The sequence below is a fragment of the Balaenoptera acutorostrata genome, chromosome 1 (genome assembly GCF_949987535.1).
Source record: "Balaenoptera acutorostrata chromosome 1, mBalAcu1.1, whole genome shotgun sequence".
Classification (NCBI taxonomy): Eukaryota; Metazoa; Chordata; class Mammalia; order Artiodactyla; family Balaenopteridae; genus Balaenoptera; species Balaenoptera acutorostrata.
In genome coordinates this window covers 135,211,087-135,237,969 of record NC_080064.1, presented here as the reverse complement: position 1 = coordinate 135,237,969, position 26,883 = coordinate 135,211,087, and the positions used below count along the sequence as shown (strand labels likewise).

General features: G+C 40.1%; 1 protein-coding gene across 1 annotated transcript; it reads left to right on the top strand.

Moving 5' to 3' along the window:
* The first annotated feature begins 6,068 nt into the window (after nt 1-6,068).
* On the top strand, nt 6,069-26,786 carry MRPS14 (mitochondrial ribosomal protein S14). Its single transcript, XM_007165360.2, has 3 exons — nt 6,069-6,189; nt 20,015-20,173; nt 26,333-26,786. The coding sequence occupies exons 1-3, from the start codon at nt 6,145-6,147 to the stop codon at nt 26,513-26,515; spliced, it is 387 nt and encodes a 128-aa protein (XP_007165422.1). The 5' UTR covers nt 6,069-6,144; the 3' UTR covers nt 26,516-26,786.
* The last annotated feature ends 97 nt before the right edge of the window (nt 26,787-26,883 follow it).

Sequence of the window (26,883 nt, the reverse complement as noted above, 5' to 3'; positions counted from 1 at the left end):
TTTTGTCTTAGCCTGAGTTCCCCTATGCACCCACCACCTGCAGAAGCAGACTCCGTGACAGAGGTTTACGTGCAAGTAGTTGATCTGGGCAGCAACCCCAGGGAGCAGGAGTGAGGGGTGAGGATGGTGACCAAGAAAGGGGGAAAAGGCAACACAAGGATGTGTTACTGCATTGGTGACAGGTGTTTCTATCGCTGAGACCTTGCAGGAGTCACAGGAAGCACGTTATCCGTAGGCTTCCACTGCCGGTTGGTTCAGGGTTTCCCAAGGGCATCCACAGCCCTGCACTTGGTGGCCGTGCATGTGTGGGTGCTGAGCTGCCCCTTGGTTCCTCAGGTGTCCCACATCAACCTCAGAGAAGACCCAGAGCAAGAAGTGAGACGTGCCTGAGGTAAGTCCGAGGGGCTATCTCACTGCACCTGAGCTCCACTTGATATTTTACTACCTTTAACAGCAGCTTTTTCCTGCTTTATGAACAAAGGGCCCTACATTTTAATTTTGCACTGAGCCCTACAAATCATGTAGCCTGTCCTGCTCTTGAGTCCTACAAAAGAGGCAAACTCAGTGGCAAACACAGGTCGTACCTGATGATAGGCAACCTGTCATCAACTTACTTGGAGGACAGGCGTGTGGGGGGCACAGCTTGCTGGCAGGTGTTGGAGCTCAGATGTGCCGCTACTGCCACGTTGTGTTCAATTCCATGAACTACACACAGCTCTAGGAGGAGACTTCCAGGCCGGGGCCATGGCAGCTGCTTCTAGAAAAAAGTGCTAAGGCCACCACACTCCAGGGCCAAGCTGGTACAGCAATAGGATTACTTTTCAGCTGGTGGTGTTTAATGAAGGCAGATTATCCATACACACTATTTCAGAGCCAGGGCTGAAAATGCTTGTGTGTGTGTCCGTGTGTGTCTGTGTGTGTCTGTGCCTTTCTCTCTCCCTCCAACACGTTCTTTTTCTCCTCTCCCACCTTCCTCCTCTTTGTTTTTCCTCTTGGCTGTCCCCACACACAGACCACCACAAGCCCAAGAAGTCTGGTTCTTTTGAGTCAAACCATATCCAGCTTTCCACGTCGGGGAGGCCTGGCCCTGGAGGCCCCTCCGGAGGAACATCGTGGATGGGAAGCGCTGCAGGGGTGAAGCAGGGAGGGTATTCAGGTCCTAGGAAGTTGCTGAGTCAGCCTGGGCCAGACAAGGTCTCTAGGGACAGGCATAGACAGGCATATCACCAAGTCAATATTCTTACTCTGCGACTCGAAGGGCTGCAGCCAAGTTAACCCTGTTATTTACCATTTACAAAACAATAAAAAGGAGTAATTAAATAATCCTCCCCCAAAACGGAGAGGCAAAGGACATGATCAGTCCTGTCTTAGGTATAGACTAGACACCAAAGGAACAACTTATTTGATGGTAGACACAGAGGAGCCAGAGACATGAAACCCAAAGGGAGAGTGAATGACTAGTACTAAATAGGAAGGCAGCAAGCATCCCTGGATTCTTCATTACTTCCTGCTTTGTCCAGGGTTCTGACTGTACCTGTTTCCAAGGGTTAGCACAGGCTATTGACTGGGGCCAGGTCGTGACCTTTTCCTTCATGCCCTCTGAGAAACACATTTTTCAAATATTTTAGGTGAAATAACAGAGGCATAAAAAGACAAGAACAGGTTAATTTTTTTTTTCTTCTTGGCTGCACCGGGTCTTAGTTGCTGCATGCGGGATCTTCGTTGCTGCACGTGAGATCTTCGTTGTGGCATGCAGGATCTTTAGTTGTGGCATGCGGGCTCTTAGTTGTGGCATGCGGGCTCTTAGTTGTGGCATGCGGGATCTAGTTCCCTGACCAGAAATTGAACCCGGGCCCCCTGCATCGGGAGCACAGAGTTTTAAAACTGGACCACCAGGGAAATTCCAGTTAATATTTTTAAATCAACTTCAACATTTTTGTGAGTCTAAAAGTAAAATCTATACGTGATAAGGAAATTGAAAAAAATTTTAAAACATAAATATCGCCAGTAATCTGGTCACTCAACCTATTACTCTCAGTATCTGAGTGTATTTCCTTCTTCATCTTTTTTCTATCTGTCTATCTAACCTATAAATATACCTGTATCTTTAAATATATATATTTAAATTTTGGAACCCATCAGATTTTTTAAACTAGAATTATAACATGTTATTTCTTAATTCATTTAACTCTCCCCCTACTGTTAGACTTTTAAGTTATTTATTTGTTCCTATTATAAATAATCCCAGGGTATGTGTCCTTGTATATAAATTTTAGAGTTTCCCAGTATTTCCTTGGTACAGATTCCTAAAAGTGCCATAACTAGGTCAATAGATAAAAACTTTGAAAAGAACCTTGCCAAACTGCTTTGTAGACAAGTTATACCAATTTATTTTTCTGCCACTAGATGAAATCTCCCATTTCCCTATACCCATAACAACACCAAACTTTTTTTTTAACCTTTGTTAATTTGCTAGGTTAAATTGTCATTGTTTTAATTTGCATTCTCTTGGAAACTAATGAGGTTGGATACTTGTAATGTTATTAGACATTCTGAGACTTGCCTACTGGGATTTAAGTTTTAAAATATGTTCACCTAATAAGAACCTGCTATATATAGAAAAATAAAAAAATAAAATTTAAAAAAATAATAATAAATTAAATTTGTTCACCTATCTTTTCTTCTTTTTCAAGGCATTGTTAGCATTTAACTCTTTATCTAAAATTTATTTTGATAAATGGTAAGAGGTAAAGATATAATTAAAACAGTTTTTCCCAGTTCTTTAACCAGTTGTTCCAGTACCACTTGTTCAGTGATCTTATGCTTCTTTTAAGATATAACAAATTGTAATTACACTGGGGTTTCTTTCTGACCTAACTAATCTAGTTCATATACCTGTCTGTTGATTTTGGCATCAGTATCACACTAGTTCAATCACTATGGCTTTATAATATATGGCATTTTATAATCTGGTAGAGCAAGACTATTCATTATTTTTCCTCTTTGAAAATTTCACAGCTTTCTACCTCTTTCCCATCCCACTTAATCTTTTATATACATTTTAGTAGTATTTTAAGAAAATTTGCATTGAGGGTTTTTATTGAAATGGCAAGAAACCTATACTTTTGCCAATTGGTATGTTTTATAAGTAAGGATCCCATGACAGCAGTCAGGCCTTTGTCCTGGAGCTGTTGCTTCTCCAGAGGACAGTGTTGAGCGGGGATTAAGGTTGTAGGTCTTGGTCTGGGACTATTTCTGTGAGCTTGGCAAGTCATCTAACCTCTCTGTGCCTCAATTTCATCACCTATACAATGGTTCCTCTTATTTTATTATACCAAGAATCAATATGGTAACTACAACAGTCTCTCACAATCAAATCTCAAAATGTTTAACAATTAACTTTTAATCTGTCTACCCAAAAAATAACCCTTAAGCCTCCAAGGGAAGGACTATCTGAAAAACCAAAGGCAACATACCTGGCAATGCTGAATATCTCCACCTACATCTAAATAATGCCCAACTGCATCAGAAGGGCAGGGATTTCTTTCTGTCACTGTGCCTCACACACATGCACCATGGTACATGACAGGCATTTAATACATGTTTCTTGAATGAATAAATGAATGAATGCTCATGTTTCTCCTGATCTTAGAATTCCAGGACAGTAAGGCCAACAGCCTTCCCCACTTTCCATCAAATGGCCAGGGAGAATCACAGACTTTTTTGGGAGAACACAAGGTAAAGTGATTCTTCTTTAGGCTTTGCCAGGCTTCCCCACACACTAATGGAGGAGAGTGCATTGGGGGAAAACTCTTAGGCTGTTTTACAAAACCAACACAATTAATTAAAGAAGATCCTGGAGTCTTCTCTTACCATCTCAGAGCTTCCTATCTTACCAGCCATTAAATTGCTTTAATCTCTTCAAAGAAAAACAGCCTAATAACATACTAATACTGTTTAAGATATTTGTACATACATATTCATAGTAGCATTATTCACAATAGCCAAAAGGTAGAAGCAAAACAAGTGTCTATCGACAGATGAATAAAGAAACAAAATGTTGTACATCCACACAATGGAGTATTATTCAGTCATAAAAAGTAAGGATGTATTGAAGCATGCTACAACAAGGATGAACCTTGAAGACGTTATGTTAAGTGAAAGAAGCCAGACACAGAACAAGTGTATGATTCCACTTATAAAAGATATATAGAGAGTAGTCAAATTCATAGAGACAGAAAGCAGAATGGTGGTTGCCAGGGGCTGGGACGCAGGCGGAAGGGGAACTTACAGTTTAATGGGTACAGAGTTTCAGTTGGGAAGATAAAGATGTTCTGGAGATTGATGGTGGTGATGGTTGTACAACAGCGTGAATGTACTTAATGCCACTGAACTGTACACTTAAAAATGGTTAAGATGGTAAATTTTATGTTATGTATATTTTACCACAATTTTTTTAAAGTTTCAATGCTGTTTAAAGATGCTTTCAGAACTAGTTTTACAGAAAGAAAACAAAAGGCTGCTGTGTATAAAGCTGACTCACCTACTTTGTGAGCTAATTGTGTTACCGAGTCTAAGCTCATACTGCCCACCGCACGACAGGCCAATAAATCAAGAGACAAGTTGTTGGGACAAGGAATAGTGACTTTATTCGGAAAGCCGGCAGACAGAGACAATGGTGGACTAGTGTCCCAAAGAACCACCTTCCCAGAGTTAGAATTCAGACTTCTTTTATACTAAAAGGGGAGGGAGTAAAGACTTGGTTCCGGCCAGACTCCGGAGGGGATGAGTTAATTTCTTCCTTCCTGCAGCCATTCACAGGTGGGCCTGGTCAGGATGTTTCCCGTGAGCTAAGTAAAGGTATTTTAGCTTAATGCTCATTATCTAGGAGGCAGGGTTCCCAGAAATGCACCATTACGTATAATTTAAACTTATAGGTAACATCCCTTTAGTGATTAACTTGTAATAGAATACAATTGCAGAAGATAACCCTCAACTATGCAGAGGTATTACATGGGCTAGAATTAGGACTAGATGCCTGCCTGACACTGGTCCAGGAATTTTCTGATTCTACCATGACAGGGGCTTATGCTGTCCTTTCCTGCCAGCTGGCCTCAATCAGTCCCTCCCCAGTTCATTACACATGTTCCAATAAACTTGAATCTCTCTCTAGAGAAAGGAGTCAGCACTCAGCTTCCCTTCCCAGAAGACTCCTGCCCAATAATGTAGTTGCAAATAGCACACAGGGGCATCTCCTCACTTCATCAATTAGCACATCTAAAATACAGGTCTTTGCCAAGCTGATATATACTCCTTGATACTCTTCTACCGGGATGGTAGGTGGGTGGTACTTGCCTTACATCCACACAAAGTAAAGAGGCCCCACAAAGGGTTCATTCCAGACCAAGGACATTTGCTATGAAGATGAACTGAAAGTACCCTGTACTACAGACTGAAAACAGCAAATTTTAAATGGCAATGCTCCCCGCCCAAGCCCCGCCCCCGAAAAAAAACCCAAAATATTTTAAGCGCTTTTCATCTAAAGCTCCAATACACAATATACATATTTTTAAATATATATTTTTTAAACCCTAGACATACAAATGGGAACTATAGCATTGCCATTCTCAACATGATCACTATGACCTTTATAGCAGAGAGAAGGAGAGATTTGCAAAATCCACAGGAAGGAGGACAGAGAAAGAGGAGCTGTCCATGCTTGTAGGTTTCAGGCAAGTAGCATCCTAAACTAATGGAGGATACAGGACAAGTTGGTTGAGCGAGAAGAATTTGGGGAAAGAGAGATTGGTAACAATGAACTGGTAGGTAGGGGAGGGCGGAAAAGGAGGTGGGTGGGGACAAAGGTAATTTAAGAGGCTGTGTAAAGCGCTCAGGAAACAAGGAACAGGTAAGGACCGTCAGACTCCACTATCAGTATCACAGCTCCGCTCCCAGCTAGTTAATTTGCCCATATTCTGTTGAATACCGCGAGAACGTACATCCAATTAACTACCCCCTACTTCCTGTACGCTAAAGACCCGCCTGCCGCCCCGCCCCCTGCGGCCCAGGTCCCGCCCCTCGTGTCCTCGCTGTATCCGGCAGCGTCAATAAAGTTGCAGCGGTTTGATATTTGCGGCGGACAACATGGCGGCCTCCACGCTCGGCGCTCTGCTGCGGACAGTCCGGCAGGTCTGGGCCACGCCCTTATACCCTCCTCCCCCTCTCCTCTGAACCTCCAAACCCACGGGTCCCCCACTATTCTGCCAGCTGAAGCGCCCAGTGCAGACCCGTCTCAGGGTTTTCCCTCTGCCCACTTCCCTCCTCCGGCCTGCTTCAGGGAGGGGCCGAGCTGCAGATGTAAATTTGGTATTCGTAAGCTTAGAGCTGACTGGCATTGAAAGCTACAGATTGACGCCAATTTATAAGGAGTGTAGGTGGGGAGAGAAGGTGTCCGAGGAATGAGGCCCCAGAGCCTTCAATGTTAAGAGAGCCGAGCAAAGGAGACTTGAAAGAAGCAGAGCGAGGGAGGAGAGCGTGGTGGCCCGGAAGGGCTCCAAGAGCAGGGAGCGGGCAACTCTCTCCTCAAAGTCAATTAAAAGAAGAGCTGAGAATTGCCTGTTGGGTTTAGCAGAGTGGAAATTGTTGGGACCTCGATCATAGCCGTTTCGATGGCGTGGTGGGTGCGATAGCGTTCACGACGGAATAGGAGGAAAGAAATAGGAGACTACGAATATAGACAAGCCTTTGAAAACGTTTTGCCGCAAAAGGGAGCAGAAAAATGGGTCAATAGCTGGAGAGGAGGTGGGTTAAGAGTGGGTGTTATGTGTTATTTTTTTTTTAACGTGACAGAAGTAACTGCATGTTTTTGTGTTAAAGGGAAAGATTCTGTAAAGTGGGGAAAATGGATGATGTAGGAGAGGGAAGAATTGCTGGAGCTGTACTCCTGTGTAGGCAAGAGGTGATGAGTTTCGTGTTCAATTGTTTGGTCTTAGGAACATAGTTAATCTGTAATAGCGTTGTCCAGTAGAAATAAAATGCCAACCACATATGTAACTTAAAAGTTTCTAAGTGGCCACATTAAAAAAAGTAAAAAGCAGATGAAATTAATTTTATTAAAATATTTTATTTAACTAGGTGTGTCAAAAATATTTCAACATGTAATCTTATAAACGTGATGTGTAAGATATTTACATTCTTTTCTCATACTAGATCTTCAAAATCAGGTTTGTATTTTACACTTAAAGCACATCTTAGTTTGGATGCTAAATTTTCCACTATTAAAATGGAAAATGTAGGAGCTTCGCTGGTGGTGCAGTGGTTAAGAATCTGCCTGCCAACGCAGGGGACATGGGTTCGAGCCCTGGTCCAGGAAGATCCCACATGCCGCAGAGCAACTAAGCCTATGCACCACAACTATTGAGCCTGTGCTCTAGAGCCCGCGAGCCACAACTCCTGAAGCCTGGACACCTAGAGCCCGTGCTCTGCAACAAGAGAAGCCACTGCAACGAAGACCCAATGCAGCCAAAAATAAATTTTAAAAAATAAATTTATTTTTTTTAAAAAATGGAAAATGTAGTCCTACCAAAACACTAAAGTTAATGTTTATCTTGCTTCAGTTTAAACTTTTTAATTAATTAAAATTAAATAAAATTAGGAATTACGTTTCTCTCGTTACATTTCAAGCGCTCACTAGCTGTGTGTGGTTAGTAGCTACTGTATTGGACAGAGAAGATCTTTAATAACAGGATGGAGTGTAGTACATGTGATTACAGATGCTTTTTTTAAATTTATTTTAATTGAAGTATAGTTGATTTACAATGTTGTGTCAATTTCTGCTGTACAGCAAAGTGATTCAGTTATACATACATTTTTTTTCATATTCTTTTCCATTGTGGTTTATTATAGGATATTGAATATAGTTCCCTGTGTTATTCAGTAGGACCTTTTTGTTTATCCATTCTATATAATAGTTTGCATCTGCTAATCCCAAACCCCCATCTGTCCCTCCCCCTTGGCAACCAGAAGTCTGTTCTCGATATCTGATTACAGGTGCTTTTAATTTCATAATTAAAGAGAAATTGAAGTCATCAGCTAAACGTGGGGATGTGGGAGAAGGTGTCAGAGATTTGAGGAAAGGCAAGATGGTGTAAAATAGTCAAGAGTAGGTCGGAAGAATAGTGGCAAGAATTAGAGCCAGTACAGTGAAGTGAGAGAGGGACCAGGGAGTTGAGGGTATATGAAAGACGACATTGTATTTACGGACCACGGAATTCAGGCTTACTCAGGCTGGGTAAGCGGGAGATAGGAAATCAAAAGCTGAGAGACAGTGAAAAGCTGGTAGGAACAATGGATTAAAAGTCTCAGAGGAGCTGTTATTAGGTGTTAGAAGGAGCAAGCTAGAAAGAAGTGATAGAGAAAGAGATACACACAGCTGAGATAATGGAGGGCTTGCACCTACTGGTAATAAAAGACCTAGGGCATGGAAGTGAATAGGTAAAGAAGAGTGGAGGACAAAAATCACTGGAGGAAAAGAGTTCAAGGAATGGAGAGATCACAGTGTAATTTCATGTGTGTTGAGGTCACCAGGAGTTAAGACAGGAAGAGTATGGGAGAGAGCGACAGTGAGCCAGCATTTACAGTGAGTGAAAAACGAAAGGGAATGGTGGGGGCAGTGGTGACGGGTGGTGGGAGTATAACCCAATGGCATGAGAGCCGAAGCTTCCTTTCAGGAAGGAGGGACAGTCTGAAAGCTGCAGCAAAGAGCAAGGAAGCTTTCTCCCACTCGTGGGAGAAAAAAAGAGCTACGAGGAAACTATCTGGGATTCAAGATTCTCTAGAGCAAATATCTGAAGGAGATGTTAAGGAATTGAGGATTTAGAAAATTTTGACAATGGTAGACCATGAGTTGAAGAGGGCCCAATGGAAGAGTTTTAGGAGGTGAAGAGGGGTGAGAGAGAGGGGCAGGATAGGATAAGTACAGAACAGAATGCAATCTTAATATATAAAGCACTGTTATAAACTGGTAAGAAAATACTGACAATAGAAATGTGGGCAAAGGACATACACTATTTACAGAAGAAATTACTATAATAGACCAATAAATGTTTATTTTAAAAGTGTATTGCTTTTATAGTCAGAAAAAAAGTTGTGCAAAAAGAATGAAAGGTGTTTTATTTTGTTTTCTTAAATAAGTAGAAACCTGTTAGGAGATGGTAGAGAGGATGTTGATTAGGAATAGTCTGGAAAAGAATTGAGGGGAAAAATGTTTAATTTTGTTTTCTAATTCTCTTTAACTTTCAATTTCATAGATAAAAACAAACCTTGCATTGACCCTTAATGTGAATTGTTTCTTTCAGCCAAAATGATCTCCTCAGACCTTACCACTATATCTTGTTCATTTCCTCTTTTTTTTTTATTTCTGAGATATACATTTTAAAGTAATAACTAGAATTATGACTTATAACATTATACCAGAACATATAAGATTTTTAGAAATTTCATGTAATGTCTGAAACATTTATATTAACATATTTCCATACAATCATTTCCTCTTTTGGTTTGGAAAAACTTCACCTTCTCTCCCTTCCTTTCCATGATGCTCATTTCCAGCCACAGTGACCACGTGTTCATTTGACTCAGTTGTGTCAAATCGATATTGAAATTTCCTTCATGCTGTCTTATTTCCAAAAAGCAGATTTTAGAGTTGTTGTATTTCCCCATGAGACTTCGAAGCATTGAAGATGCTCAGTTTATCTTTTGTTAATAGATTGAAAAAACATTTTCTTTCTAATCTAGTATTCTCATTTTCAGCTTTACATTCTGTATAATGCTGTACATATTTGTTTCTAAAACAGCAGTTATAAGAGACCATCATTATTTTCTATAGCTGCAATTTAACGAACATATAATATTTGCTCTGGTTTGGGAGAGACTAGAGTTTCTAGTGGCCTATACTCTCTATGCCTGTACTGTCAGTAAGAATTGTAAACTCTCACCATGTAAACATGTGACAATGAGGAGCCTACTATTTTATTACTGGACAACTCATGCTAAGAAATATTAGGTCAATGATAATTTCAAATTATCATTTTGAAATAATGCTTTGACCCAGCAGTTCTGCTTCCAAGAATTTATCCTACTGATACATAGAAATATATATGAAATGATTTACATAAGACATTATTCATTGCAGCATTGTTTGTTTATAATGATAACTGGTGAGGTATGGTCTAGCTGTCCACCAGTAGGTCACAGGATAATAAATCATGATGCATCTGTGGGGAGGAAAAAATAACTGCTTTATCTTCTTCTAAGTTCTCAGCTGGGACCCTTGTAACAAGAGAATAGCATACAAATTTGTAAGTTTTACCCAACACGGGAAGTTTCATAGGGAAATGAAGACCCAAAGAAGTTAAACCTGAGTGGTTTTGTGCTAGGTTTGATGAAGCCTGTAAAGTCATGGGGAAATGTGATAAGATGAAAGGTATGGGCTAAGTGTAGAAAACTAAGGGAAACTTAGCAAGGCCTGTTATTCAGATTCTTCTCAGTGTCCCTCAGGCTTCAGAGATAAAGATGCTTCTTTCATGCCCTGGCTATAGGGAGGGCACCTCTCACATAAGGGTCTTATGACCTGTTTCAGGGGAAGGTTGGAAAGTCCTTCTTGCACCTGCTGTTTCTCAAATTCCATTTGCTTGAAATAGTCAGTATGCCAAAGGAGCCATATTTTGAGGTAGTGTCTCCTGAACCTGGTCACATCCATATAGTGGAATATTATGTGACCTAAAACAACGTGGAAGCTTTTTGGCATATGGATATGGAAAGATCTCCAAGATGTATTGTTAAATGTGAAAAAAGGGGGTAGGGGAAGAAACATGGGAATGGGCGTGGGTACATGTATTTTATAGCCAAAAATCTCTGGAAGGCTGCACAAGAAACTAGTAACTGGCTACCTCTGGAGGTGGGGGTGTGGTCACTCGGCTGGTGAGGGACGAGGTGGGAGGGTGAATCCACTGTATGTCTATACTTTTTTAAATTTTTATTTTTTTATTGAACTATAGTTGATTTCAGCAAAGTGATTTGGTTATATTTGGTGTGTTTTATATATATATTTTTTTTTTCCGATTCTTTTCCGTTATAGGTTATTACAAGATCTTGAATATATTTCCCTGTGCTATACTGTAAATCCTTGTTTATCTGTTTTATATATGCTAATGTGTATCTGTTAATCCTATATTCCTTATTTATCTACCTCTCCTTCCTCCCGCCCTGTTATCCCTTTTGGTAACCATAAGTTTGTTTTCTGTGTCTGTGAGTCTGTTTCTGATTTGTAAATAAGTTCATTTGTACTATTTTTTAGATTCCACATATAAGTTATATTTGTCTTTCTCTGTCTGACTTACTTCACTTAGTGTGATAATCTCTGGGTTCATCCATGTTGCTGCAAATGGCATTATTTCTTTCTTTTTTATGGCTGAGTAATATTTCATCTTCTTTATCCATTCATCTATTGATGGACACTTAGGTTGCTTCCATGTCTTGGCTATTGTAAATAGTGCTGCTATGAGCATTGGTGTGCATACATCTTTTCTAATTAGAGTTTTTTTCCAGATATATGCCCAGGAGTGGGATTGCAGGATCATATGGTAACTTTGTTTTCAGTTTCTTGAGGAACCTCCATACTGTTTCCCATAGTGGCTGCACCAATTTACATTCCCACCAAAGTGTAGGAGGGTTCCCTTTTCTCACAACCTCGCCAGCATTTGTTATTTGTAGACTTTTTGATGGTGTCCATTCTGACCTGTGTGAAGTGATACCTCATTGTAGTTTTGATTTGCATTTCTCTAATAATTAGCAATATTGAGCATCTTTTCATATGCCTGTTGGCCATCTGTATGTCTTCTTTGGAGAAATGTCTGTTTAGGACTATTTAGGTCTTCTGTCCATATTTTTTTTTTTCATTTTTTGATTGGGGTTTTTTTTTTATGTTAAGCTGTGTGAGCTGTTTGTATATTTTGGAAATTAATCCCTTGTCAGAAGTATTGTTTGCAAATATTTTCTCCTAGTTGGTTGGTTTTCTTTTTGTTTTCTTTATGATTTCCTTTGCTGTGCAACAGCTTAGTTTAACTGGGTCCCATTTGTTTATTTTTGTTTTTATTTCCATTACGCTAGGAGGTGGATCCAAAAACATATTGTTGCAATTTATGTCAAAGAGTGTTCTGCCTATGTTTTCTTCTAGGAGTTTTATAGTATTTAGTCTTACATTTAGGTCTTTAATCCATTTTGAATTTATTTTTATCTATTGTGTTCTAATTTCATTCTTTTGCACATAACTGTACAGTTCTTCCAGGACCTTTTAATGAAGAGACTGTCTTTTCTCCATTGTATATTCTTGCCTCCTTTGTCATAGATTAATTGACCATAGGTGTGTGGGTTTATTTCCAGGCTTTCTATCCTGTTTCATTAATCTATGTGTCTGTTTTTGTTCCACTACCATACTGTGTTGATTTCTGTAACTTTGTAGTATTGTCTGAAGTCAAGAAAGGTGATTCCTCCAGTACCATTCTTCTTTCTCAAGATTGTTTTGGCTTTTTGGGGTCTTTTCTGTTTCCATATAAATTTAAACATTGTTTGTTCTAGTTCTGTGAAAAATGCCATTGGTAATTTGATATGCCATTGGATTACACTTGTCTTTTTCTTGTGATTGATTTCTATCTAATCTATTGCCATTGGATTGCACTGAATCTGTAGATTGCCTTGGGTAGTGTGGTCATTTTAACAATATTGATTCTTCCAGTCCAAGAACATGGTATATCTTTCCATTTGTTTGTGCCATGTTCAGTGTCTCTCATCAGTGTCTTACAGTTTTTGCAGTATAGGTTTTTTGCCTCCTTAGGTAGGTTTATTCATAGGTAGTTTATTCTTTTGATGGGAAACTTTAGCTGTGCTGTCAACTTTGGAGAAGTATCCCAGTTGTACCATGTTGGGTTGGCATTGTACAGAAATCAACAGCCATATTGGTCTTGAAACGTTAAACATAATTTTTTCCATTTGTACAGGGGTAACGCACTGTATTAAATATGTAAGGTCTTATCTACATGGGTTTGATTACAGAAACTAGTAAAGTATTCTCTAAATAAAAAGAAAACTGTTTACATTATTAATAATATAAATTGTTCATATTGTTAATATAACAATATAAATTGTTTCCTCAATTTCTCATTCTGATATTCCATTGTTTGTGTGTAGAAATGCAACAGACTTCTGTGTATTAATTTTATATCCTGCAACTTTATCAAATTCGTTGATGAGCTCTAGTAGCTTTCTTATGGCATCTTTAGGATTTTCTGTGTATAGTGTCATCTGCAAATAGCAACAGTTTTATTTCTTCTTTTCCATTTTGGATTCCTTTAATTTCTTTTTGTCTCTGATTGCTGTGGCTAGGACTTCCAGAACTATGTTGAATAAAAGTGGCACGAGTGGCCATCCTTGTCTTGTTCCTGATCTTAGAGGAAATGCTTTCAGCTTTTCACCATTGAGTATGATGTTAGCTGTGGGTTTGTAATATATGGCCTTTATTATGTTAAGGTAGGTTTCCTCTGTGCCGACTTTCTGGAGAGTTTTTATCGTAAATGGATGTTGAATTTTATCAAAAGCTTTTTCTGCAACTATTGAGATGATCATATGCTTTTTATTCTTCAATGTGTTAATGTGGTGTATCACACTGATTGATTTGCAGATATTGAAAAATCCTTGCATCCCTGGAATAAATCCCACTTGATCATGGTATATGATTCTTTTAACCTATCGTTGGATTTGGTTTGCTAATATTTAGTTGAGGATTTTTGAGTCTGTGTTCATCAGTGATATTGGCTTGTACTTTTCTTTTTTTGTGTGGGTTCTTTGTCTAGTTTTGGTATCAGGGTGATGGTGGTATCATAGAATGAGTTCAGAAGTGTTCCTTCCTCTGCCATTTTTGGGAATAGTTTCACAAGGATAGTTGTTAACTCTTCTCTAAATGTTTGGTAGAATTCACCTGTGAAGCCATCTGGCCCTGGACTTTGGCTTGTTGGGAGTTTTTAAATTACCAACCCAATTTCACTACTTAAAATTGGTCTGTTCATATTTTCTATTTCTTCCTGGTTCGGTCTTGCAAGATTGTACCTTTCTAAGAATTTGTCCATTTCGTCTAGGTTGTCCATTTTATTGGCATATAGTCGCTCAAAGTAGTTTCTCATGATTCTTTGTATTTCTGTGGTGGCAGTTGTAACTTCTCTTTTTTTATTTCTATTTTATTGATTTGGGACTGCTCCCTTTTTTTCTTGATGAGTCTGGTAAATGTTTATCAATTTTGTTTATCTTTTCAAAGAACTAGCTTTTAGTTTCATCGTCATTCCTATTTTTTTAGTCTCTATTTCATTTCTGCTCTGATCTTTATGATTTCTTTCCTTCTACTAACTTTGGGTTTTCTTTGTTCTTCTTTCTCTAGTTGCTTTAGGTGTAAGATTAGGCTGTTTATTTGAGATTTTTCTTGTTTCCTTGCATCTCTGTAAACTTCTAAGAACTGCTTTTGCTGTGTCCCATAGATTTTGGATTGTTGTGTTTTCATTTTCATTTGTCTCCAGGTATTTTTTGATTTCCTCTTTGACTTCAGTGATCCATTGATTGTTTAGTAGCATATTGTTTAACCTCCATGTGTTTGTGTTTTTGCAGTCTTTTTCTTGTAGTCGAATTCTATCCTCATAGTGTTGTGGTCAGAAAAGATGCTTGATATGATTTCAGTTTTCTTAAATTTACCAGGGTTTGCTTTGTTGCGCAGCATGTGATCTATCCTGGAGAATGTTCCATGTGCACTTGAAAAGAATGTGTATTCTGCTGCTTTCAGATGGAATGCTCTATAAATATCAATTAAGTCCATCTGGTATAATGTGTCATTTAAGGCCTGTGTTTCCTTATTGATTTTCTGTCTGGATGATCTGTCCATTGATGTAAGTGGGGTGTTAAAGTCCCCCACTAAAATTATTATATATTCTTGTATTGATCCTTTGATCATTATATGGTGTCCTTCTTTGTCTCTTGTAACCGTCTTTTTTTTTTTTAAGTCTATTTTGTCTGATATAAATATAGCTGTTCTGGCTTTCTTTTGATTTGCATTTGCATGGAGTACCTTTTTCCATTCCCTCACTTTCAGTCTGTATGCGTCTTTAGATCTGAAGTGTGTCTCTTATAGGCAGCAAATATACTGGTCCTGTTTTTGTATCCATTCAGTCAGTCTTTGTCTTTTGGTTGGAGCATTTGGTCTGTTTACATTTAAGGTAATTATCAATATGTATGTTCCTATTACTATTTTGTTAATTGCTTTGGATTTGTTTTTGTAGGTCTTTTTCCCCCCTTTTTTCTCCTGTTCTCCTGTGTTGTGATTTGATGACTATTTTTAGTGGTATGTTTGGATTCCTTTTTCTTTTTTGTGCCTGTAATCTATCATAGATTTTTGTTTTGCAGTTACCATGAGGTTTTTGTATAGGAGTCTAGATTTATACATGCTTGTTTCAAGTTGCTCATCTCTTAATTTCTAATGCATTTTAGATACACTGCATTTGTAGTCTCCTTTCCTCACTATTACTGTTTTTGATTTTACATTTTACGTCTGACTGTTTTGTGTATCCCTTAACTGCTTACTGTGGTTACAAATGATTTTACTACTTTAGTCTTTTAACCTCCCTACTAGCTTTGTGCATGGATGATTTTCTACCTTTATTGTATGTTTGCCTTTATCAATGAGCTTTTCCATTTTGTAATTTGCTTGTTTCTAGTTGTGGCCTTTTCATTTCCGCCTAATGAAGTTCCTTTAACAGGTGCTGTAAAGCTGGTTTGGTGGTGCTGAATTCTTTTAGCTCTTGCTTGTGTGTAAAGCTTTAGATTTCTCCATGAAATCTGAATGAGAGCCTTGCTGGGTAGAGTATTCTTGGTTGTAGGTTTTTCTCTTTCATCAATTTAAGTATATCATGCCACTCCCTTTTAGCCTGTAGTTTCTGCTGAAAAATCAGCTGATAGCCTTATCGGAGTTCCCTTGTGTGTTATTTGTTGCTTTTCCCTTGTTGCTTTTAATAGTCTCTCTTTATATTTAACTTTTGTCATCTTTCTTACAATGCATTGTGGTGTATTCCTCTGTGGGTTAATCCTGTATGGGACTCTCTGCACTTCCTGTACTTGGGTGATTGTTTCCTTCCCCAGGTTAGGGCAGTTTTCAGCTATTGTCTGTTCAATTATTTTCCCAGGCCCTTTCTCTCTCCTCCTTCTGGGATCCCTAAAATGCCAATATTAGTGTGCTTGATGTTAGCCCAGAGGTTTCTTAAGCTGTCCTCATTTCATTTCATTCTTTTTTCTTCTTTCTGTTTAATGTCAGTGATTTCCACTACCTCTGTCTTCCAGCTCACTGATCCGTCCTTCTGAATCATTTAGTCTACTATAGATTCCTTCTAGTGTATTTTTCATATCAGTTATTGTTTTCTTTAGTTCTTTACATTCTTTATATTTTCTAATTCTTTTTTAAAAACTTCTGATTTCTTGCTCTGTGCATCTATTCTCCTTCCAAGTTCTTTGATCGTCTTTATGATCATTACTCTGAACTCTTTCTTGGGTGAATTGCCTATCTCCACGTGACTTAGTTGTTCTTCTGGGGTTTTATCTTGTTTATTCGTGTGAAACATATTTCTCTGTTGCCTCATTTTATGTAAATTGCTATTTGTGTTTTTATGTGTGTGGTAGGTTGGTTTTGTTCCTCCACCTTGGAAAACTGGCCCTCTGTAGGAAACGTCATTTGTGTCCCAGCAGTACACTCCCCTCTCATCCCTCAAGGACCAGGGGCCAGCTGGTCCCAGGATAGTGTCTGGCCTGTGTTTGTGGACTCAGTCTGCAGGCTGCGGAACTGTAGTTTTCTTCTAGTGACTGCCCCCTGGTAGGTGAGCCTGGTGTAGAGGCTTGTGCAGGCTTCTTGGTGGGAGGGGCTGGTGCCTGTCCCCTGGTGGGTAGAACTGGGTGTTGGTCCTCTGATGGACAGGACCATGTCTAGGGGTGTATCTAGAGGAGGCTGTGAGCTCAGGAAGTCTTTAGGTAGCCTGTCTGCTGATGGGTTTGACTGTGTCCCTGCCCATTGTGTTGTTTGCCTCAATGCCTCTCAGCACTTGAGCCTATGGACTGCTGGGTGGGGCCAGGTCTTGGTGCCAAAATGTCAGCCTCCACAAGAGCTCACACATGCAGATGAATGCTCCCTGATATATCAGGCACCAGAGTCTGTGTCCCCAGGGTGGGCCACAGCCACCTCCCCAGGAGACCCTCCAAGACCAGCAGATAGGTCTAGCCCAGGCTTCTGTCAGATTACTGCTTTTGCCCTTGGTCCAGTGCATGTGAGATTTTGTGTGTGCACTTTGAGAGTGAAGTCTCTATTTCCCCCATTCCTGTGGAACTCTTGCAATCAAGCCCCACTGGCCTTCAAAGCCAAATGCTCTGGGGGCTCCTCTTCCCCATGCCAGACCCCTGGGCTGGGGGTGGAGTCTGACAGGCTCAGAACTCTCACTTCTTTGGGGGAACTTCTGCAATATAATTATTCTCTAGTTTGTGGGTTGCACACCTGGGGGTGTGGGATTTGATTATATCATGAGTGTGCCCCTCATACCCATCTCATTGTGGTTCCATCTTTATGTATTTAGATGTAGAGAATCTTTTCTGCTAAGTTTCAGTCCTTTTCAACAATGGTTGTTCTGCAGATTGTCCTGATTTTCGTGTGCTCGTGAGAGTAGGTGTGCTTAGGGTCTTTCTCTGCCATCTTGGCTGCTCTCCCTTCAGCATTTTTATTACTTCCTTTTTGGACTTGGGGTCATGTAGACTGGAGAGGTCTGTTTCATTACTTGTTCTTTCAGGGGATTTCACCTGTTCTTTTAATTGGGAGTAATTCTTCTGCTTTTTCATTTTACTTATATTTCTCTTATTCTGAATTTATTTTTTTTAATATTAAATTTGTTTATTTATATTCTATTTTTGGCTGCATTGGGTCTTCGTTGCATGTGGGCTTTCTTAGTTGCAGCAAGAGGGGCTACTCTTCATTGCGATGCATGGGCTTCTCATTGCAGTGGCTTCTCTTGTTGCAGAGCATGGGCTCTAGGTGCGCAGGCTTCAGTAGTTGTGGCACACAGACTCAGTAGTTGTGGCTCACGGGCTCTAGAGCACAGTCTCAGTCATTGTGGCACACGGGCTTAGTTGCTCCGCGGCATGTGGGATCTTCCCGGACCAGGGCTCGAACCTGTATCCCCTGCATTGGCAGCCATATTGTTAACCGCTCTGCCACCAGGGAAGTCCCTCTTACTCTGAATTTAGGGAAAACAGTTGTCTACTGTGGTTTTGAAGGACTGTTTTTATGTGGGAGTGACCCTGTGTAGACTGTATGAGTCCAGTATTTTTGGTGTGAGGGCTGTTTTTGGCTTGCTGTGTCTTTCCTCAGGGTGTACTGGCCCTTGTCTCCTTGATATAGGTGGTGTGTTTGATATTGTGTTGACTGGAGCCTGCCCTGGATGTTGGGCAGGGCCTCCTCTTCTCTCTGTGATTGTTACAACCCTGTCAGGGGTAGAGTCTGCTCCCCATTTGTTGGAGTGGAAACCCCTAGATCCGATTCTAAGCTTCAATGTGAGGTAGGCAGGACTAGAGCACTCCCTCTGGGAAAGGAGCCCCTGTGTTCCTCCCCAGGAGCTGTTTGCTGTGATGTGCAACTCTTTGACACTGCCTGCCACCTGGTGTGCACACCCACAGAGATCACTCTTGCTGGCACTGCCCTCAGGGGCTGCATCTGCTGCAGGAGTGCTTGGAATCGGCTTGGAGATTAGGTATGGGTGAGAAACCCTCACAAAACCATGGGCGAGAAAGTCCTCTGGAGCTGCAGCCCCACACCTAAAGCGGGAGGGCCAGTGATCACCTCAGTATTCAGTGCCACCTCCATGTGTGCGTGCCCACAAAGTTTGCAAAACCCGCTGCAGTTGGAGCTGTGCCCTGCTGTGAGCGCGCTGATAGTGAGGCTGCTATAGTGGACCCATGCCCCTCCCTTCCCATGTTGACAGTGGGGCTCCTACGGCAGCCCCATGCTCCATCCTGTGCACACCCCCAGTTGTGGCTCAGGCCACGCTCCAGGCCCTTTGAGCTGTCTTCACACAGCCAAACCGAGTCATCTCCCCAGGTCTGTCTGCTGAAGCCTGAGTTTCAACACCCAATCACTATGCACGCCAGGAGGCGTGCCTCGGACTGGAAAGTGTGGCAATGTGGCAAAGACCGTCTGTGCTGGTCTCTCTACCCTGTGGGGCAGCAGACCAGCTCCTGCACTCTGCTTTTGAGCCTCTGAAGCTCCCTGTCTGTCCCAGTAGACCTCCCAGCCAGTGAAGGAGGTCTCCAGGGTGAGGGAACCTTTCGTCTTTCACAGCTCCCTCCCAAGGGTGCAGGTCCCATCCCAATTCCACTTCTCCCTTTTCCCCTCATCCTACGTGGTTTCACGGAAATCTTTCTTGCAGCTTTGGTTGTCTGAGATCTTCTGCAAGCTTTCAGTAGGTATCATGTATGGATTGTTCCACATGTAGATGTATCCTTGATGTATTTGTGGGAGCAGGTGAGCTCCATGTCTCCCTACTCCACCATCTTGATCTCCCCCCCTTTCTATACTTTTTTGACTTTTGAACCATATATTTATTAACCTAAGTAAAGGTAAAACAGAATTATATAAAAAATCTCAGAAAATTTTTCACTTTCCAACCCACATTATTGGCATTGTATTAATTACCACCATTTTGCCTTAATGTATGTCCGTAAAAATTATTTGTTCTGAGTTAAGAAGACTATTATTTTAAATTATTAAAGTTATCCATAATTACTTGGGGGATAAAAGGTCATAAATAGTGACCAAAAGAGGATCACAGGATGGAGAAACTGGCAGAGTCTGGATCTGACTGTCCTTCACTTGTTCCTTGTCTCTGTCTCTTAGGTGGTTCCTTCATCAGCTTCAGGCCAAGTTCGAAGTTACTATGTAGATTGGAAAATGTTGCGTGATGTGAAGAGAAGAAAAATGGCCTATGAGTATGCAGATGAGAGGCTTCGGATCAATTCTCTCAGGAAGAATACCATTCTGCCAAAAGACCTTCAGGTTAGCTAAGTAAGATGAGTATCTACCATAAAATCATTAACTCAAATCAGATCAGTTTTTTTTTTTTTTTAAATATTAAGTAATTTATTTATTTTGGCTGTGTTGGGTCTTCGTTTCTGTGCGAGGGCTTTCTCTAGCTGCGGCAAGCGGGGGCCACTCCTCATCGCGGTGTGCGGGCCTCTCACTATCGCGACCTTTCTTGTTGCAGAGCACAGGCTCCAGACGCGCAGGCTCAGTAATTGTGGCTCACGGGCCCAGCCGCTCCGCGGCATGTGGGATCCTCCCAGACCAGGGCCCGAACCCGTGTCCCCTGCATTGGCAGGCAGACTCTCAACCACTGCGCCACCAGGGAAGCCCTTTTTTTTTTTTTTTAATTTATTTATTTATTTTTGGCTGTGTTGGGTCTTCGTTCCTGTGCGAGGGCCTTCTCCAGCCGCGGCAAGCGGGGGCCACTCCTCATCGCGATGTGCGGGCCTCCCACCATCGCAGCCTCTCTTGTTGCGGAGCACAGGCTCCAGACACGCAGGCTCAGCAGCTGTGGCTCACGGGCCCAGCCGCTCTGCGGCATGTGGGATCCTCCCAGAGCAGGGCCGGAACCCGTATCCCCCGCATTGGCAGGCAGACTCTCAATCACTGCGCCACCAGGGAAGCCCCGGATCACTTTTAATACTGTTTGTTGTGACTTAGTATCAATATACTTTTTGGAGAATATAATCAGATATTTTCAGTCAACATAAACAAATACCCTTGTAACTGATTTTGATGAGTTTCAAGTTAAAAAGGAACTATTCATTCTTAACTAGCTCTTTAACCATTTCATTAGGTGATGCTTAGAAAGTACTGATGCATGGTAACCACACAGAAATTGGATAGTTATTTCTCCAGTCATCCCAGTCATTCAACTCTCAAGGCACTGGGAGTCTTTGCCAATGCATGGGGCCAGGTGCCCAGCACATGGCCTACACCGTTTCTTATCCGGGGCCATCCCTAAGCCTGCCTCTCTGAATTCCTCTGCCCATGAGGTGGCCTTCCATTTAGATTTACTTTCTTGTCACACTCTTTAACTTGAATAAGAGAATGTCAACTCTGTTTGACTCCCTGAATCATAAGTCCTGCCTAACTGGTGACATAAAATACCTGCATTCAAGAGTCTTATCAGAGAGTATAACTCAGACTCAAGGCCATTAAACTTATCAAAAGCTCAGAGTAAGTAATATTTCATTTATATAAATTTGGAGAATAATATACAGGCCCTTCATTACTGTGGATTCTTTTAAAATCTTGTCTGAATTAAGCCAGATAAGCAGAACACTGAGTGCCCTGGACCATTCTGTTATGGCTTTTACTGTAATGACATTAAGCTACTTGCCTATATTTAGGGAGTAATAAGAAGTGGCTCCTGAGAAACTCAGCTTAAGATGTTGTGGAGGACAAATGTATGAAGATCCCCAGAAGAGTCTGTGGTATGACAACCAGCAGTAGCTGTGCAGAGACTCTATGGGAACTGATCATGGCGCTATGCTGCCTGCCAACTAGCTTACCAGTCAAATTTATGCCCCAGTGCTAACAAACTTACAGGCTCTCACAGAATGCTCTTTTGTTTCATTTTCTCTTTGCCCAGTTTCCTCATTTGTACACTGCCTTAAATCTTTACATTCACACATATGTAAACAATTTGTAGGTATTCTTCAAGTTCTGTCTCCATGAAACTTTACTTCATTCTGCCAGCCCAATCATTTCTCCTGTCTCTATAGCATTTACTGTCTACCATTCATTGACTTAATCATGTTTTATATAATTCTCTCAGTATTTCTTAATAGCAGCACATGCATAAGCTTTTGGAGATCAGGAACTACTCTTAATGCTTAATAGTTGATATAAATTTAGTGGCTTTCATATACATTTTCTCATTTATGTACTTCTAATATGTTAGAGTAATTATTTTGCTTCCATCATAGTCTAGTACAGGGTCAATCACACACATGCACACACACGCACAGTAATACACATACTTTAACCACATACATAAGAATAAATCTGTACTGACACAAACTTAGTGCTAACTACTGCAGTAATCTCTGTTTTTCTCCCCTGAACCATTTTTGCCCTTACCATATTTATTTCCCTACATTGCAAATGATCTTTTAAAAATGTAAATCTTACTTGATCACTCATCTTTGCATCTCTAGCCATCAGAGTATTTACCATAGGTGTCAAGGTTCTGTGGGCTTCTGCCCTTCCTTCTTCTTCGACTTCACCTCAAACCACATTTTCCTCCTACTTGATCTTCAGTCCAGAGGTTTCAGACTTGTATGATTCAAAAATCTTATGGGAAATAACCTAATTTACACCTCAAGGAACTAGAAAAAGAACAGGTAAGCCCAAAGTTAGCAGAAACAAAGATCAGAGCAGAAATAAATGAAAATAGAAACCGGAAAAACAGTAAAGATCTGTGAAACTAAGGGCTGGTTTTTTGAAAAGATAAAATTGTTGAGGCTTTAGCTAGACTAACATAGTAAAAAAGAGAGAAGACTCCAATAAAATCAGCAATGAAAGAGGAAACATTACAGCTGATACCAAATAAATACAGAGAATCATAAGAGACTGATAAGAGCAATTGTATGCCAACAAATTGGCTAGCCTAGAAGAAATGGATAAATTCTAGAAACATATAACCTATCAAGACTGAATCATGAAGAACTAGAAACTAGAAACTAGAACTAAAACTGAAGTGACCAATAATGAGTAAGGAGATTGAATCAGTAGGTTTCTACTAAGAAAAGCCCAGGACCATGTGCCTTCATGAGTGAATTCTACCAAACGTTTAAAGGGGAATTAGTGCCAATCCTTCTCAAACTCTTCCAAAAAATTGAAGAAGAGGGAAACATTCCCAGAGTCATTTTATGAGCCCAGCATTGCCGATACCAAAGCCAGATTAGGACACTACAAGAAGAAAACCACAGGTCAGTATCCCTGATGAATAGAGATGTAAAAATTCTCAACAAAATACTAGCAAACCAAATTCAACAGCTTTTCCTCTAAGATCAGGAACAAGACAAGGATGCCTACTCTTGCCACTTCTGTTCAACAGAGTACTAGAAGGCCTAGCCAGAGCTATCAGGCAAGAAAAAGAGATAGAAGGCATCTAATCAGGAAGGAAGAAGTAAAACTCTCTCTGTTTGCAGACAACATGATATTATATATAGAAAACCCTAAAGACTCCACCAAAAAACTGTTAGAACTAATCCATAAATTGAGTAAAGTTGCAGGTTACCAAATCAACCTACAAAATTTGGTTCTTTTCTATACACTGATAAACTATCTGAAAAAGAAATAAAACAATCCCATTTACAATAGCGTCAAAACTAATAATAAACCTAGAAATAAATTTAAGAAGGTGAAAGATTTGTACACTGAAAACTATATGCACTGATGAAAGAAATTGAAGCAGAAATAGAAAAAATAATCCTAAAATTTGTATGGAACTACAAAAGACCCTCAAATAGTCAAAGCAATCCCAAGAAAGAAAAACAAAGCTGGAGGTATCACATTTCCTGATTTAAAAGCTATAATATTCAAAATTGTATGGTATTGGCATAAAAACAGACACATAGACCAATGGAACAGACTCAAGAACCCAGAAATAAAGCCACAGATATGTAGTCAACAAATATTTGACAAGGGAGCCAAAAATACTCAGTGGGTATTGGATAGTTTCTCCATAAATGGTGTTGGGGAGACTGGATATTCACATGCGAAAGAATGAAATTGGACCCCTATCTTACCCCACTCACAAAAATTAACTTGAAATGGGTTAAAGACTTAAAGGACATACCTGAAAGTGTAAAACTGCTAGAAGAAAACAAAGGGTAAAAAAGTTCTTTGCCATTTGTCTTTGCAGTGATGTTTTAGATATGACACCAAAGGTGCGAGCAACAAAAGCAAAAATAAGCAAGTAGACTACATCACACTAAAAGAAACAACAACATGAAAAGGCACCCTACAAAATGGGAGAAAATATTTGCAAGTCATGTACTTGATAAGGGGTTAATACCCTGAAAATGTAAGGAAGTCATACAACTCAATAGCCCACAAATTTTTTTTGATTAAAAATTGGTCAGATTCCCTGGTGGCGCAGTGGTTGAGAATCTGCCTGCCAATGCAGGGGACACGGGTTCGAGCCCTGGTCTGGGAAGATCCCACATGCCACGGAGCAACTAGGCCCGTGAGCCACAACTACTGAGCCTGCGCGTCTGGAGCCTTTGCTCCGCAACAAGAGAGGCCGCAATAGTGGGAGGCCCGCGCACCGCGATGAAGAGTGGCCCCCACTCGCCACAACTAGAGAAAGCCCTCGCACAGAAATGAAGACCCAACACAGCCAAAAATAAAAATTAATTAATTAATTAATTTTTTAAAAATTGGAAAAAATGGTCAGAGAACCTGAATAGACGTTTTTCTAAAAAAGACATAAAAATGGCCAACAGGTACATGAAAAGATGCTCAACATCACTTATCAGGGAAATGCAAATGAAAACACAAAGAACTATCACCTCACACCTGTCAGAATGGCTACTATCCAAAAGACAAGAGATAAGTTTTGGCGAGGATGTGGAAAAGAGAACCCTTGTGCACTGTTGGTGGCAATATAAATTGGTGCAGCCACTATGGAAAACAGTATGGAGGTTCCTCAAAAAATTAAAAATAGAACTACCATGTATGATCCAGGAATTCCATTTCTCAGTATAAATCTGAAGGAAATGAAATCACTAGATACAAATAGAAGTGATATCTGCACCCCTATGTTCACTCTAGCATTATTCACAATAGCCAAGACATGGAAACCACTTGAATGTCCATCAACAGATGAATGTGGCACTTAATGTGATTCATACACAGACACAGAGTACGATACTATTTAGCCATAAAATAGAAGGAAATCCTGCCCTTTGCAATAACGTGGATATACCTTGAGGGTATTATGCTAAGTGAAGTAAGTCAGAAAAAAGACAAATACTGTATGATCTCACTTATATGTGGAATCTAAAATACCAAATTCATAGAAACAACAGTAGAATGGTGGTTACCAGAGGCTGGGGACTGGGGAAAATGGGGAGATGTTGGCCAAAGGGTACAGACTTCCAGTTTTAAGGTGAATAAGTCCTGGGGTTGAATAAGTACAACATGGTGACTACAGTTAACAATACCGTATTATATACTTGAAAGTTGATAAAAGAGTAAATCTTAAGTATTCTCGTGCACACACAAAAGTAATTATGTGGGGTGATGGAGGTGTTAACTAACCTTATTGTGGTAATTATTTTTCACAGTATATACATGCATCAAAACATCACATTGTACACCTTCAACTTATACAGTGTTATATGTCAATTATATCTCAGTAAAGCTGGGAAAAAATCGTTTGGGGAGACAACAGAAATGCATTCATATATTTTCCAAAAGAGAAATGAGAATGTCTATAGCAGCTCTATTTGTAATAGCTCAAAACTAGAAACTACCCGGATGTCCATCAGCTGTACAATGGATAAATGAATTATGGCATATTCACACAACAAAAATCAGCACCAATGAGAATGAACAAATTACAACACATGCACCAGTATGAAGACTCTCACAAGCATTTTATTGAGTGAAAGAAGCCAAACAGAAATGAATAAAAAAGAATGGTTTTTATTATACTCCATGGTTACATTTATATAAAATCAAAACAAGAAAAATTCATCTGTGGTGTTAGTAACCAGGTTAGCTCTTAGCCAGGAGGTCAGTGACTGAAAGGAGGCAGAGGGAAGGCTTGGGGTGCGGATAATTTTTCTTAATCTAGCTGCTGGTTACACAGCTATGTTCTGTTTGTGAAAACTTGTTGAGCTTTACACTTATGGTTTGTGGATTCTTGTGTATCTATGTTGTTTCAATTAAGTTTTGAAAAATTACATTGTGAGTATGTCAAACATTTCTGTCATTTTTCTGATCTGTTTGTTTCTACTCAGAGGTTAAAGTTCACTATGGTGTCCAGGGTTCTTTTGCCAAACTTGGCTACATTAATGAATCTAGCCCTTTGTTCTCTTCCTCTGAGCATTGACTAATCATCTAGAATAAATAAATGCATGTGATCTGTGTAAATAATGTTGTGACTTCCCTTAGGAAGTGGCTGATGAAGAAATTGCTGCCCTTCCCCGGGATAGCTGTCCCGTTAGAATCAGAAATCGGTGTGTTATGACATCCCGTCCACGAGGTGTAAAGCGGCGCTGGAGGCTTAGTCGTATCGTCTTCCGTCACTTAGCCGACCATGGGCAACTGTCTGGGGTGCAGCGAGCAATGTGGTAATAATCAGCTCCAGAACCTACTGAGCTTACAGGAAAACCAGTTCTGGCAAGAAGAGACTTCTCTAATAGACAAAAACCTAGTTTTTATGGGGGTCCAGAATAAAGGTCTTCTCTACCTGATGCTGTCTATAGTTAAATTACTTTTAAATTTCAAATGAAAAAATTTGGAAGTTTCATTCTGTCAGTGAATTATCTTTTCTCTTGGACTTAATAAATTACTGTTCCCAAGCATAGTGTGAAGAGCAGAGTAATAAAAAATATTTCTGTGGAAATGTGGTCTGTATAGTTGTCTTTTCCTTCATGTTTAATCTTTTAGCAACATGTAAGTGTTCCTGTACTTTAAGAGCATTATTTCATACAGCAGTATTA

What these genes read in the sequence shown, in the direction of transcription:
- MRPS14 (XM_007165360.2), top strand. Translation starts at nt 6,145, where the DNA reads ATGGCGGCCTCCACGCTCGGCGCTCTGCTGCGGACAGTCCGGCAG. An exon ending in TGCTGCGGACAGTCCGGCAG is followed by an intron (nt 6,190 to 20,014) that starts GTCTGGGCCACG and finishes TCTGTCTCTTAG; the next exon opens with GTGGTTCCTTCATCAGCTTC. An exon ending in TTCTGCCAAAAGACCTTCAG is followed by an intron (nt 20,174 to 26,332) that starts GTTAGCTAAGTA and finishes GACTTCCCTTAG; the next exon opens with GAAGTGGCTGATGAAGAAAT.